This window comes from Lonchura striata, chromosome Z (genome assembly GCF_046129695.1).
Source record: "Lonchura striata isolate bLonStr1 chromosome Z, bLonStr1.mat, whole genome shotgun sequence".
Lineage (NCBI taxonomy): Eukaryota > Metazoa > Chordata > Aves > Passeriformes > Estrildidae > Lonchura > Lonchura striata.
In genome coordinates, this window is record NC_134642.1 from 30,086,170 (window position 1) to 30,100,551 (window position 14,382).

General features: G+C 37.0%; 1 protein-coding gene across 4 annotated transcripts in view; it reads left to right on the forward strand.

The window, feature by feature from the left end:
• The window catches only part of PDE4D (phosphodiesterase 4D), a 348,860-nt gene that overhangs the window by 91,353 nt on the left and 243,125 nt on the right, over window positions 1-14,382 (forward strand). Inside the window, exons 1-2 of one of the 4 annotated variants that reach the window (XM_021534342.3) lie at window positions 9,954-10,447; window positions 11,109-11,370. The exons of 1 other annotated variant lie outside the window; for it this stretch is intronic. In XM_021534342.3, coding sequence (XP_021390017.1) covers window positions 11,324-11,370 — 47 coding nt within the window. In that variant the 5' untranslated portion in view covers window positions 9,954-10,447; window positions 11,109-11,323. Of the gene's footprint in view, window positions 1-9,953; window positions 11,371-14,382 lie in introns of those variants that run through there. 2 more of the 4 variants (XM_021534341.3, XM_021534343.3) reach the window with 2 other exon arrangements.

A 14,382-nucleotide genomic window follows, 5' to 3' on the forward strand; every position in this document is an offset into this window, starting at 1 on the left:
TAACTTTAAAATGCATCTGTTTTCTTGACTAACTTTTCTTCTAATCTCTTAGATTTTGTCTACATTGTACTTGACATTTATACTAAGACATTGTTTTAATGTTTAATCTCTATTTTTGAATAAACGGCAAAAGCAGCATGGTTACAATGGCTCAAACATAGCATGAAAATGTTTATAGTTCAAGCAGTGCTACCCTGATTTTCCATAATGTTAAAAAGATTCCATGTTTCTCATGGGTTATGTTGGCAAAGTACTGTAAAATCAATCTATGTCACGACAGCTTTCCAGATTTCCCAAGTGTTAATAGCTAGTGACCAGAGGGCATGACTTTATAGACCTAATCTTCTGACTGGACCTTTTGATGTCTGCCTTTGTACCAGTTATAGGTTATTTTTTTCAGCCATCAAATGCAAGGAAAAAAGAAACAAATGTCAAATAGGTGTCTTATGTTTGCAGTAATAATTTCATTCTCAGCTTCCCTTGACTAGATCTAAATTTTAGTATGCAATTATAGGATACAGTGCAATGCCTTGCCATTCATCTTCAGGGATAACAGGGAACTAGGCCTAGATTCAACTGATCCTGCAAAGACCTCAAATATATGTCTGACTTAAAGTGTACAGGTCCTATTGCATTTCACCATCTCATCAGACTTAAATAATTTCCAAAATGGAGGCATTTTTCTGAAGAATATTTCAGTAGACTGACAAGAGAGGAGTCTGTAGTTGAGCTGTCACCTAAAGCTGTTTTCTGTCTCAAAGATATTACAATTTAGGAGTCTGTTCTTCCGAAATTTTGGGAGCATATAGAAAAAGAAGGCACATTTTTATGTTTTGTGTGCTTCCTAAAAGTGGCATTTTCTAAGCATTATACTTTTAACAGGCTGAGGTAATTGTGAGGGAAGACTTCCATTTTTCCCAAATATATTTGAGGAAATAATCAGTGAGGCTTCAGAACTTCTCAGTTTGTTCACAATCACATAGTTAGTGGTTAACACCATGGATGGTGCTGGGGTATTCAGCATTTTTAGTGATGTAAATGCAGTAGGACTTGGACTTCAAACTTTAGAAAGGCTGCTCTAATCTCATGAAAATTTGTACTTCAATCTGCAAATCACAGAGGTTTGCTACTTAGATTGTCACATGTTTGCTCTTTATTGTACACCTTTAAATAATAAATTAAAAAGGAACTAAGAATGGCTTTGTATACAGGGAATATTGGCCCATTTTCATCTTCCAAATCTCATTAAGTACTTTATAATCAGCTTATTATTCTACTTCTGTTAAGAACGTTTTAGTCCACTTCTCTATGTAATGAATAATAATTTCCCTCTGTTTTCTACTTATTTTAGGACAGTAAACGGTTTGAGATCTTGTATTTTCCATGTTTCTTAGGAACCCTAAGCATCTGTGGTTCTATGTACCTATAAAATACTCTCCAATTAAGTACTTGTCCATCGCTACATCCCAGCTGCATATGCACAAACAATTTTTTATTCAGCAATATATATTAGAGCAGCTTCTGTATACTGTTCCTGGGACAGTGAGAATTTCTTAATACTATAAATCGTCTAGGGTTTTTTTTCCTATTATATTTGGCTTGAAACATAACTGTTATCTGAATTAGCTTTCCTTTGAGTACTCAGCAATTTAAATTATGTTTTAATTCTTAAACAGCTTTTACTTAAGAAGTTGACTCTGGCTTCAATGTCTTTTCAAGTATGAGTTTCAGTTCTCATCCTTTCATTCAAGTTATAAATTTATGTATCTTTGTCAGAATACAAGTTGTCACTTAATGCTAGAAATTGTCAGAAATAGAATGCCCACATTTTGGCCACATCTGACAAAAAGAAAATAAATAAACTTGTGTACAAAGAGTAATTATCATGATAATTCCTGTCTAAAGAATTTATCAGTACATCTGTGTAAAGGTGAGTGAACAACATTACATATTTGTGCATGAAAGGTGATCTGCAGACCCCTGGAGGTTGTTGAACTGGTTCTAGAGACATATGGGAAAGGCAATTAGAAAATAAAAATGTATCAGCTTGCAGAAATTAGCTCTCTGGGACTTGTACGCCCACTGGTAGGGGTAGGGGAATTACAATTTGATGAATTGAAGATAATACTGAACATGAAAAGAAAGATGCTTCATATAGATAAACAAAGTGTGTAGGGGGAATATTGCCTGGGATCAGTACCAGGAAATATGATATTATGAGAAACTTAAAAACTTCTAGTGTTTGTGTTGCATAGAAATGTCTGTAAAATATGGTAAGGGCTGAATAGTCTGACAAGATAAATCCAATCAATTTCTTAGTCAATATTCAATGAATTAACAGGTTCACAGTGTTAATAAGGAAAATTATTTTAAGCATCAAGACAGGCATGATAGATAATAGGAACATAGATATTTACATATAAATTACTACAATTTATCTGGAAACAAATATCAGGCAATAATGCTCTTAAGTTAAGGGGACTGGATGACCTTTGTTCAAGAACTTTGAAAGAACTGGTACAGGAAATCTCACTCTTAAATTAGGGATTGTTAATGAGATTTTAAAATCAGGAACACAATAATATTAAACATGTTACTTGTGTTTTAAGATATCAGCAATGATCTAGACAGGTACACAGCCTTTTTCATTTAAGAAAGAAAAAGAAAAAAAGGTTTTGAAGACTTTTGAAGAGTTATTAATAATCAAGACAAATATAAAATTGGATAAAATTGTTATGTGTTTACTAAATTAATTTGCTCTGCAACCTTATTTTGCAGACAAAGTAGTAGGTGGACTCATAGTGGTGATATTTGTTATAATGTTACTAGGGAAATTGCTATTTAAAATAGAAAGCATGAGTATAAGTAAGGAATTTTAAGGTAGATTAGGAGGTAGAAACAGAAGAAAAAAAGGACTGCAAGAAGGTAATATTATTTCCTAAGTAAAGTGCTACTAGAGTTCAAATATTTCACTTAGTATTTTTGTTCACGGAGTGTACTAGTGGCATTTTCATATGACTCAGTGTTAGGAAACTACCACTACAGAGAAGAATCAAATTACAGGATCTTGCAGTAGTTCAGTAGGAGAGAATGTAAAACTTACATGTTTGACGTCCTAACATTTTTTGAAACTATGAAAGAAAATAGAAAGTCTATTGATGACAACGAGCAATAAGCTGACCACAACTGAAAAGCAAGTTCAGTGACTCAACACTCTCATATTACTTTCATAATTACTGACCTTTTTTATGACATAATCTCAACGTTTAAATGGTTTGATTTTGTAAGGCCTGAAGGTTTTGACATAGTACATTTATTGCTGACTAAGTTACAAACAGGCAGAAATTACTTCCTTACAAATAAAATTAAAGGAAACAAAACCAAGGCAAATCACATCAAATATAAAGATTTTCATTCATTAGTATACATTGCCTCTCAAATACTCAATTTCATATTCTCATTTCAGAAAGAAATTACAGTAAGGTGCATCAATTTTTTTTTCTCAGAGAAGTTATATAAAAGGTATATTTGATATAAAGCTGGAAGATCTAAGTTATTTATTATGAAAATAATAATAAAAATTACAAAATTCATTAGGGCATCTGAAGACATTTTAGGAATCTTCACACAGAAAATATTCATTTTCATTTCTTAAAAGGAAAAAATTACAGTATGTCTATTTCCATCTGAAAAATAACAAGAAAAATTTTTGATGAATAAACAGTTCCAGAAAAAACAGAATTATTTTATTGAGTCATTAATGATTCTAATGGTCATCTACAATTTAGATCTTCAAGAAGCATTTTGAGATTATTAAGAAGGTTATTCAAATGTCTAAACAATATTATAAATAACAAATTTAAATTTAGTTGATTAAACTGTTTATTTGACATCAGAAAAGCATACTTGATATAAATTTAAGATATATTAGGAGAAATGAGATTTTGGTAAAAAATATCTCAAACATTGTCCTGTGTTTTACATGGGCCCATTCTACTACTTTTCCTTCCCCATCCCAGAAAAGAAGCTACCTAGATAGGAAAGTGTCAAAATAAAGTATTTGTAAGTATAATTGCACAAGATTTGTCAAGAAATGTCCTTTTTCTCTGTTTCTTGTTGGAAATCATAACTGAATTGTACCATTCAGGTAGTTATCATTCCTTTTATAAAAAAGGAAACTTATCTTCAGAATAATATATCATGCTTGGTAACCAAGGAAGCAGCCATCTTCACTAAACTAATGTGCAACTGAATAGTGAATGTAATGCAAACATTACTAGCTATGATAAAAAAAAATTAAAAATTATTAGTGAATAAAATTTCATCCTACCTTGTAATTTAATATACAAGTACTCTGAACTGTGTTCTATTTGAAATGCAGTTGACCAGAATAATGCACAATAATCTCCATATTACAGAACAGGTCATGAATATTTGCTGGAAGTGTATTTTATCTGACTTCAGTTTGCTAACATTATATAAATAAAAAACTGTCGTCATTTTCTCATGGTTTCCATTTTACAATTGTTAAAACATACAATTTGTTTTCTTGAATAACTGCTGCCAAACTGTCTTTGGGAATTTTAGTAATGTCTAATATTTTCACTGAGGTAAAATTTGACAATTTGTGGTTACTGGAAGTCTCTCCTGTTTCACAGCAGACATGCATCCAAACTGGGAGCGTGTTACCAGGCCCATATTCCATAGGAGTAACATGACTCCTTACAGAGAGCTCAAGCTCTGCTTCTGGCCAAAAATAAGATAGCTGGGACATAGGAAACAAAATAACTTGATAAATACGAGTGTGGACTGTCACTTAATTTAATAATAATAATAAGTCTGTATTCTGTCAACAAACTAGAATAGTTGCTTTTCTTGCTTTTTTAAAGGCAAAGAAGATTCATTGGTCAGTCAGTGGGTAGGAAAATGGGTACAATGGGAAAAGAGAGAACAATAATCTGCACCTCCTATTTACATTTCTTTTGCATAGATATAAAGTTTCTGTTTATATTAGTGGAATGATCTTTAAGGCATCTTACTATTGCCTTATGCAATAGTAAGATACAAGCCTTTGAGCAAAATCACTGGTGCTTAATCTAAGGAGGTATGTTGCTATGAAGGACAGTTATTTTTCTTCAGGTATCACCAACCAGTGGTATTCAGGACAGAATTATTATTTCTCTTCAAATAAGATCAAAAGATAGTTTAATCTCCCTGAGATGCCCTGATATTCTTTTCCACACCACTCCTTCTATGTCAATCTAAATCTATGGAGCATTAAGGATCTTTTTTTTATTAGTTATAAGACATAAATGGCACAGCAAAAGTATAACAACTGATGCTTACTAAATGAGATGAGGAAAAATACCTATCTTTTATACAACTAAGAAGATTTTACATTTTAAAATGAGATTACCTGAAAAAATCTCTTGCTCTAATTGAAGGGAAAACAGAGAGACACAGAACAAGCTAAGAATTTAATAGAACACACATAAAATATTCATTTTTCAAAGTTTCTGACCTGAAGATTCTTTGGACTTCAAAAAGGGCTGGGGCTTGGATGGAGAATGTTCTGCTCAAATTACATTTATAGTTCAGCACATCATTTTCAGAACAAAAATATACTTGATAACTAAGCTCTTTTTGTTCTTAAAGGATAGCCGCAAGCTCTTAGCAACATTACCTAATTCATGATTGTTGTTCAAAACTGAACTATATGTTTTTTGAAGTTTTGTCTTTTAGTAAGTTATGGGCAAGTTATGTGGTGTGGGTTATTTCCCCACTGCATAGTGCTCATTTAGACCCCTCTGGGCAGAGGAAACAAATTTTCTGTCATTTTTCAGTTCAAAGTGTCTGAAATCATGTGAGACTGTCAGAACCCACTGGGGTGATGTTTCTATAGCATGATACCAAATGCACGTGGCTTGTCTTATGATTCATCATGTAAATATCTGAGGATGGAAGGTCTGTAGGGATTTAACAAGACTATATAGGGAGAATAGAGACAAACTACTATTATCTGGACTGCTTGTAACAAGTGCTGCTAAGTTGCACAGGTTTTTCATTCTTAAGATAGACCTTCCTTACTCCAGAAGAGAGTCCAATAGAGAGCTAATTTATTTGCAGGGGAGATGGCAGAGGGAGAGCACAGGACAGAATCCTAAATTTCTTGTCTTGATATGCAGTCATATAACACTTGTGAGCAAAGAAGTCTAAAATATGTTAAGGAGGTCACTGGGTTTATCTGCTCACTCTGATGAGGGTTCTGATTAGATGAATTTGTGCCTTTGCTTTCTATGCTAGTATTACTGAAGACAACTTGTGGGGACCTAAAAAGTTTTATGACTAATGGCCTATCATTTGGATTATTTTCTTCAACTATGTGCAATGGGATTCGTTTCTTACCATTCCATTAACTACATGGATATTTTAATCTATATGGTCTTCATGGAAAGTTTATAAATAATGATGCCATCCTAACACTCAAAATATAGAAATTAATCCCAAATGTGGACATGTTTCACATCCATGTGTTATATTTCCATAATATTGCAAGTGACTATGTATTAGGATTTAGGTGAGTGCTAATTTTTCTATTTTAAATAATCTCTTTACCTTTTTTTTTTTTTCTTAAAAGTGCATGCAAAAATGCTATCCCTTTATTTTTTTTTTAATAATAATTTTTATTTCATCTATCTTCCCAAAGCTTTAAATTACCATCTGCACTGGTCAGTTGTGTTAGCAATGTATTTATTGCATGCTCTGGAGTTGATCTTCAGAAACCCTTTTTTTCAGTGGTACCATATTTCATGCTCCACAACCATTTGTAACTTCGGGGGCATTTTGAAACTTTTTATGGAACTAAAAAGTTTGATAAAATTCTTTTTTATTGATACTTATCCAGAATCTACTGGTTTAAGTCACCATCTCATCTTGCATAGTCTTAAAAATCTGCCATTGGTCATTATTGCTATTTAGTAATGACACTGATGAAATTTCTGTGAACTTATATTTGGAGATTGCCTTTCAGCATTGCTTTAAGAATTATTGTTACCTTTCCATATACATGCATTGCTCTACTGTATTTTAAGAAAATATTTTATAAAATTACTTGGGTTTTTTTTGCCTCCATTTCATAAAAAATAAAAGATGTAGTAAATTAGACCAATCTCTTTGGAAAATTTGGACTAGGCATATAAATATTAGTTCTACATGCCCCAGATACAGTTTTCTTCTCAGGATGTGTACGTCTGTATTATATATTTTCATTGGTTTTGTTGAGTTTTGTATTAAAAATCTAATATTGCTAGAACAGGCTTAGATACTGTCATAATTTAGAAAGGCATGCAGTGATAGGACATGGGATACAAGGTTTTAAAATAAAAGAGAGTTTATTCAGAATAGGTGTAGGAAAGAAATTTCTTACAATGTGAAATACTGGAGCAGATTCCCCAGAGAGCTCGTAGATGACCCATCCCTGGAAATGTGCAAGGTCAGGTTGGACAGGGCTCTAAAATACCTGATCTAGTTGAAGATGTCCCTGTCATCGCAGGGGTTAGGACTAAATGACCTTTAAAGGTGCCTTTCAACCCAAATCATTCTATGCAGGATAATGGCAGAAATGTCACAAGGGAAACTCTTCCTCTGGTGTCTGCTAGTGCATCTATGAGAGGAGTAAAGAAAATATTTTAGAGTACTTCAGTTTAACAGACATAGACCTTAGTCAATTTTTAAGTGAATTTTGTGGTATGGCTAGTAATTGAAAATCTGAGTGATGTGGGAGGAAGAATGCATGGAAATCGAGATGCAAATAATCCTCTCTTTGGTTTGCCTTCCCCAAAAAAACAGAATGGAAAGATGTTTGCAATTTTGCAGTGTTAATAGGCTGATTGAAAATAAGGTGAATAGAACATACTCTTTAAACCTCCCTCTTTAGATATTTTACTGGGCAACAAGAACTGAAAATTCCCAAGACTATTAAGAGAGAGAATGAGGATAGATCCTCACTCAGTAGTCCAATGCAATTATTATTGGAAGTGAGAAGTGGTTCCAGATAATCTGAAACATACTTTGTCCTAACTAATTCAGTGGAAAATAGTCAAGAAGACTTTGTATAATGTCTGGAGTGTAGGGTTCCTTCACATCAGGGAAGAGTCATAATCACTTGTAGAGTCCTGTTTGTGTCTGTCTTGTCCACCCTCCAACTTCATGCCTAGTTGAGATTCCACTTGAATGAGGAAGATGGATTCACTGTCATGTAGCCTAAATTCTAGTGGTCAGAGCACATCTCTGGTAACCAAGCAATCAAATTAAAATCTGCTTCAAATTTTGTTTGTCACTTCTTGTTGTTGTTTTTTTTTTTTTTTTTTTTTTTTTTTTTTTTAATGCAGAGTGGTTGGCAAGTTGTTATGGGCTTGAATAGGAAGAATTTCATAAAGCAATTTATTTTTCTGGGTAAAAGTCTCTAGCTTTAATTTATCCCTGCTCTGGAAAGCCTATATATTGCGCACTCCATTTTGCTGGTGAGTTCTTTAACTGGTTTGTAATACTGTATAGTAACTTTGCATACACCCACACTCCTTCTGCAACTCTGCTTCTGAATGAAATTAGCTGAGTCAATGGGTGCTATGCTTTGTGGTGAACTTAACACTAAAGAAAAACAGAGATATTGTAACACATATGCAGAATAGACTCATTCACAGATTTCAAATGTTGGAAGTGACAGGTCAGTGCTGAGAAGCTATTTCTCAAGATAGTACAAGTCATTATGTAAGTCTAGTGTTGAAAATGTCAGTGACAGTGAGTGATCGGGCAAGTATGCAGTGAGATAAGTGCCATATGAAATAGTAATGATGGTGCAGATTTGTGTAGCATTTGCTACAGTTAATATTTCGTAATAAGTTTAACTAGCTCAGAGAAAGTCGTAGATAACTGGAATATTCTTTTTACATATTCAGATTAATCATGCAATGTTTCAGATTTTAGAGTTTTGTTTATATTCTCTTCAAATGTCTCTGGTATAAATTCCCAAACTAATTAGCAGGTATGGTATATGGGTGCTTTTTACATAAAGCATGAACATAACATAGTTATAACAGCTTACCTGGTTTCTTCAAAGTCATAAAATATTTCTCTTTCCTGAACAATTATATATTTTGTTTTGTAGTATCTTTGTGAAAAATGCTTACTTTCATTCTCATTATTTCTAATTCTCAGAGTATGTTTTCTATCATGGTTGTACTTAAATGACAAAAAGAAGTCATGTTCTGTATAGAGTAGTAGAACATAAATTATGCTACAGCCCCTTTAAATTTTGTAATCTGTTGTACTTTTGTGCTGTAAGTCTTCAAATAGGTAGTAATATCAGTAATATACAAATATTGAGTAATATAAAAATGTATGTGGCAGTATAGCCTCCCTTTTTATTACTGAATTGAAATAAATGTCATTTCACTGTCAATACACAGTGACATTCAAGTACTTTAATATTTTATTCTTTCTTCAGAGTGGCATCAACTCTACTAGGGCTAATTTGGGGTATTGTAGAATAGGGTTGTGACAAGCAAAGAAATGATCTTAAGGAAATAGGATCTATACAAATGTGACGTGCAATAGCTTATCATGTTACTCCCAAGTTCACCCACACCCTAATCAAATACAAAGTCTTATCAGAGGTTTTAATGTCATTGAAGTTGCAGCTGGCTTCCATACTGCAGGATTTCCCGTCCAAAAGGGCAAGGGGGTCGTTAGAAGTTTAAGAAGCCTTAGTACAGAGTAAACCATTTAGAAGAATGGCGAGCAAACAATGTATGCCCTGGATATGCTGAAGTATATAAGTCTAGGAATCTTTCACATCTCAGTACAGATCAACATGGTAAACTCTGCTTCCTGCGCGTCTCTTTTCCTGAAGATTTTTGCACTCCTGTGCAAAATTTTCAGTTCTTTCAGTCATCCTGGAGGCACGGGCCGTCCTCAGGAAGGCTCTTCCGCTAGTGCCCGTCCTTCCCCTCCATCCCGGGCGGGTGGGAGCGGCAGGGCAGGTTGCGCGGTGCCGGGAGAACCCACCTAGAGGGCCCCCTTGACGCCAGCACAGCCTCTGCCAGGCAGAGCCCTCTCCGCAGCCGAGCCCAGTCTGCTGCAGGACCAGTGCCACGCAGCCCGACACTGTCCGGGGCTGCCGCGCTGCTGCTGCTGCTGCTGCTGCTGCTGCTGCTGCTGCTGCTGCTGCTGCTGGGCGAGGAGACCAGCAGCCCGAGGGCAGGCTGGACATTCTGGTCCGGGAAAGGGAAGTGTGAGCTTGTTGACTCTGCATTGCTTCAAAATAGATGCCGTCTCTGTAGCCTGGGCTTAAGAATCTTCCCGAGGATGTTTGCCAGAGCGTAAGGAGTGATAACTACTGTCTGGGAGCTGAATTGGGAAAAAAGGACAGCAGAGAAAGAATGCTTAGGTAACATGGGACTTATAGCTTTGCTTTCGTTTTGAAACATACAAATTGATGCACGTGGGTTTATATACAGTATAATATCAAAACAGAACTAGACTCTGCAGTGAGAGTCAATAGCTTAGTCATTTCACTTAAAGGGAGCAGGCAGCCTTATTATGGGGTTAGACAGCAAAAATGAATGTGATCATGACATGATCCTATCCCTTGATGGTCTCTAACTGTAGTCCTGTCCTATGGAGTGTAAAAAGCATACCTCCTTCCTTCTTTCTTAGCTGAAGAAACAAAGTAACAGTATCAAATTCAGAAAGAAGTTTGGGGTTGTTGTACAAGGCTATTAAACGTCCTTCTGTTCCCCAGGCTCGTAAGAAAGGAAAACTGCATTAAATTGATCATTGATGAATATGTGTCTAAGAAAGAAGAAAAAGCAATATTCATTTCTGAACATGGCAAAGCAGTCTGAAGTTACACATCTCTCCCTAAACACTGATTTGGCACAGATGACAAGAAACTATCGTTTAATTAACCTTTTCCAACTGTCCAAAATGCTGCATATGAAGATGCTTTAATTCACAGTCAAAGCACTTGGATTTTTATCAAGGCAAACTGTTGGCATTGTCAGAACAGTTTCTGTATACTGATTAGTTTAATGTTTTTTTTAAAATAGCAAGTGATGCATAAATGGATGGACGTGTACCTAGAAAACCCTGTGAGAAGTCTTTCACTGGATCCTGGGAATTTTTATTTTTGTGGATTACAGTAATTCTTGCAATAATCCCTGCTGTTGACTGCTCATGCAGTTGTTCTGGCATGCATCTATGAATACCATAACAGATAAATCAGTCTGACAAGGAAAACACTAATGTTGGAAGACCTGTGAACATGATGCATGTGAATAATTTCCCCTTTAGGAGGCATTCATGGATATGGTGAGTAATCAATACACATTATAGACTGTTAAACTCAAAATGCTTGTTTGCAAAATACTGTGACAACTACCAGATGCTATGTTTTTACCTAAATAAGTGTCAAGTGAGGACTACCAGAGCTATGAGAGAAATGAAAATCAGACAGAGGTAGTCGTGATGAAGTAATATGAGTTTAGCACTTCTTTATATTTGCAAAATAGGCAAGCCATAGAAATTGTATTGTTTTGGTCATGTTTTCTTACATAAGTATTTTGAGCAACGTGATGTATTTTCTTCCTGTGTCAAAGGAACAGTTCTTCACATTTCCTTGTTAATGTGATTTGAAGAAAGTAACAAAGGTGTATTTCCCCCCTATGGTTTGTTTGTCCTAGAACTTACTTATTCACATACTTTCAGGTGACCTGAAAAAGATGCTCATTCATATAGCAATTCGGTAATCATTTATTAAAGATATGCGTAAATGCTGTAAAATGCTTTTGTATGGTAGGTTTTCAAATGTGGCTGTTTGAAAGACAATCACATAGCATTAAAATCCCTTTATCATCATTAAAACATCTGTTTCCTCTTTGAATCACAGGCATCTATAGTCCTTCCTGACTGAAAAACCTTTCTACTTGCCTTACAATACAGTGCAGTTAACTTGCTTATAAATTCTACCAGTGGTTGTTGCGTCACGTCTTCTTCCTGATGCTGGAATTAGAGTGCTGGTGAGCGCCTAATGAAGGCGGTCAGCTAAGGCAGAAATACTTCCCCGCAGCCCTCGCGCCGTTCGGGCCGCGGGGCGCGGGCCCGCCCCGGGCGCCTCCGAGCCCGGCCCGGCCGGGGGCGCGCGGGCCGCGGGGCCGCGGGGCGCGCCGCCGTCACCGCCCGCGCGCCGCCAATGGCAGCGCCCGCGCGCCGCGCGCCGCCAATGGCAGCGCCCGCGCGCCGCGCGCCGCCAATGGCAGCGCCCGCGCGCCGCGCGCCGCCAATGGCAGCGCCCGCGCGCCGCGCGCCGCCAATGGCAGCGCCCGCGCGCCGCGCGCCGCCAATGGCAGCGCCCGCGCGCCGCGCGCCGCCGCGGGCGGGGGAGGCGGGGCGGCGCCGCGCGCCGGGCGCGCTCCGGCGGGCGCGCGCGGCCGGCGCCTCGGCCGGGCCGGCGGTGGCGGCCGGAGCGGCGGGAGGCCGCGCCGAGGCCCCGGGGGCAGCCTGGAACCGCCCCCCCGAAATTGCTAGCGAGATCTCGCATCTGTTTCCTCTTCCCTTTTGGCGGTTTTTTTTAGCAGTGTGCTGGAAAGGACACTGCAGGTGTGCCCGCACCTGACAGGGAAAGCGCTTCCATTGTCTTCTAAGAATATGGTTTACTTCTCTTTTTATTAACTTAGAGAAACGTTTTAAGCACTCCTTAACCCACGGGTTAATCTCCCGACCAAGCATTGTTCAAGCATGAACAGTGAAGTCTGCTGAAAGATGCTAGGGAAGTACCGTCCGTTTTTTATTTATCTTCTCTAAAAGCTGGTACCTGTCTTCCCTGTCTGCTCCTTGCCAGCCCTTGCTGTCTGCCACAGTATTGAGCCCATTGTCTGGGGAAGCCCAGCAGAAGTGTCTGACGGGAAGACATTCGAAGATAATTATATGTTCTATATTTGCTATTTTAACTGGATGCAAATCATACCATGCTTTCTGCCTGCATTTGTGCTTACCTAATCACAAGCCTTAATTTAGAACGCAAATGTTTTTAGCATGCTGTTGTTCATGTCAGTTCTCAGAGAATAGGCAAGTTTGCTTATTCATGCTACAGTAGGTCTGTAAGGGTTATTTTTGAGTGTCAGGATGTTAACTCGCAAGTCATTGATTTTCTTTTAACTCTGAACCTTCAAAAATCCACACAGTGACTGTAAGGTATGCTATCCTTTTCTCATGGGAGTAGAAATTGTCATGGAATGCTCTGTATATATATATACACTCTCTTATGCTACTTGCAGATATCCTTTAGAGAATGGCAATGGAAATAATAGAAAGAATATCTTTCATGGGACACAAATAGTTTTATGTTTATTAATACAAATACTAGTTGATCATCTTTAATATTTCTTCAGTGCTGATGCAACAAATCAAAGATGCCCTTTGGTCTGTGTTATATGCTTCATGACATTTATAACCTCTATGAGCATTCAGAACCTAATATTTTAGAATATTTGACAATTCATATTAAAGTTATTTTCTTTACTTAAGAGACATGCATTTTGCCTTCATGTGCCAGTTCCTGCTTGTCTTGCATGAAATATGGGGAGAAAGAGTTGTGGGGAATAAAAATATGAACCTTTCTGAAATACAGTTTATTGTTTTGAATATCCAGGATTTAAATGTTGTGTAACAAGCCAAGGGAGTGGATGTGTCTTTTGTGTTAGGCCCTCTGTTTGGCTTTAGGGAAAAACAGCCAAAAAAGTGATGGCCTATAGAGCAGGGTTTGATTTGGAGCCCATAACCTTTAGTAAATGTAGTGAAAATTCCAGTATTTGAACCCTTCTAATCATTTTAGCAAAAGGTAGGTAGGAATGGACTGCTAACAAAGAGCAGCAATAAAATGTGTATGTTCCTAGGCAGTATGACCGGGAGCACATCTGTATCAGACAGATAAATGTAGCTGTAATGTAAATAGACTCTAAACAGCTTACAAAACTGAGACTGGAGTAAGCAAAATAGGGCATTTTGTCTGAAACTGTTTCAGAGTTTGGATAACAGAGGAGCAAATGCAAAATACATTAAAGAGGTGCAGTGGTTGGAGGAAGTGATGTCCTGGGTGAGGATAAAGTTAGACCTGGAAATACACATTTGGGGTGATAATTGGAGGAGTAGGATTTTATAGCTACTTACCACATTACACACTATACAGCATAAATTATGTATCAACAGTATGTAGCCTACTGCCATTCACTCTGGAATTATTTTAGAAACATTTACTGCTGAGTTATGTAACCTGGCATTCCTTTCCATTGCATTCTATCTGCATTTGTGATGACAAACCAATTT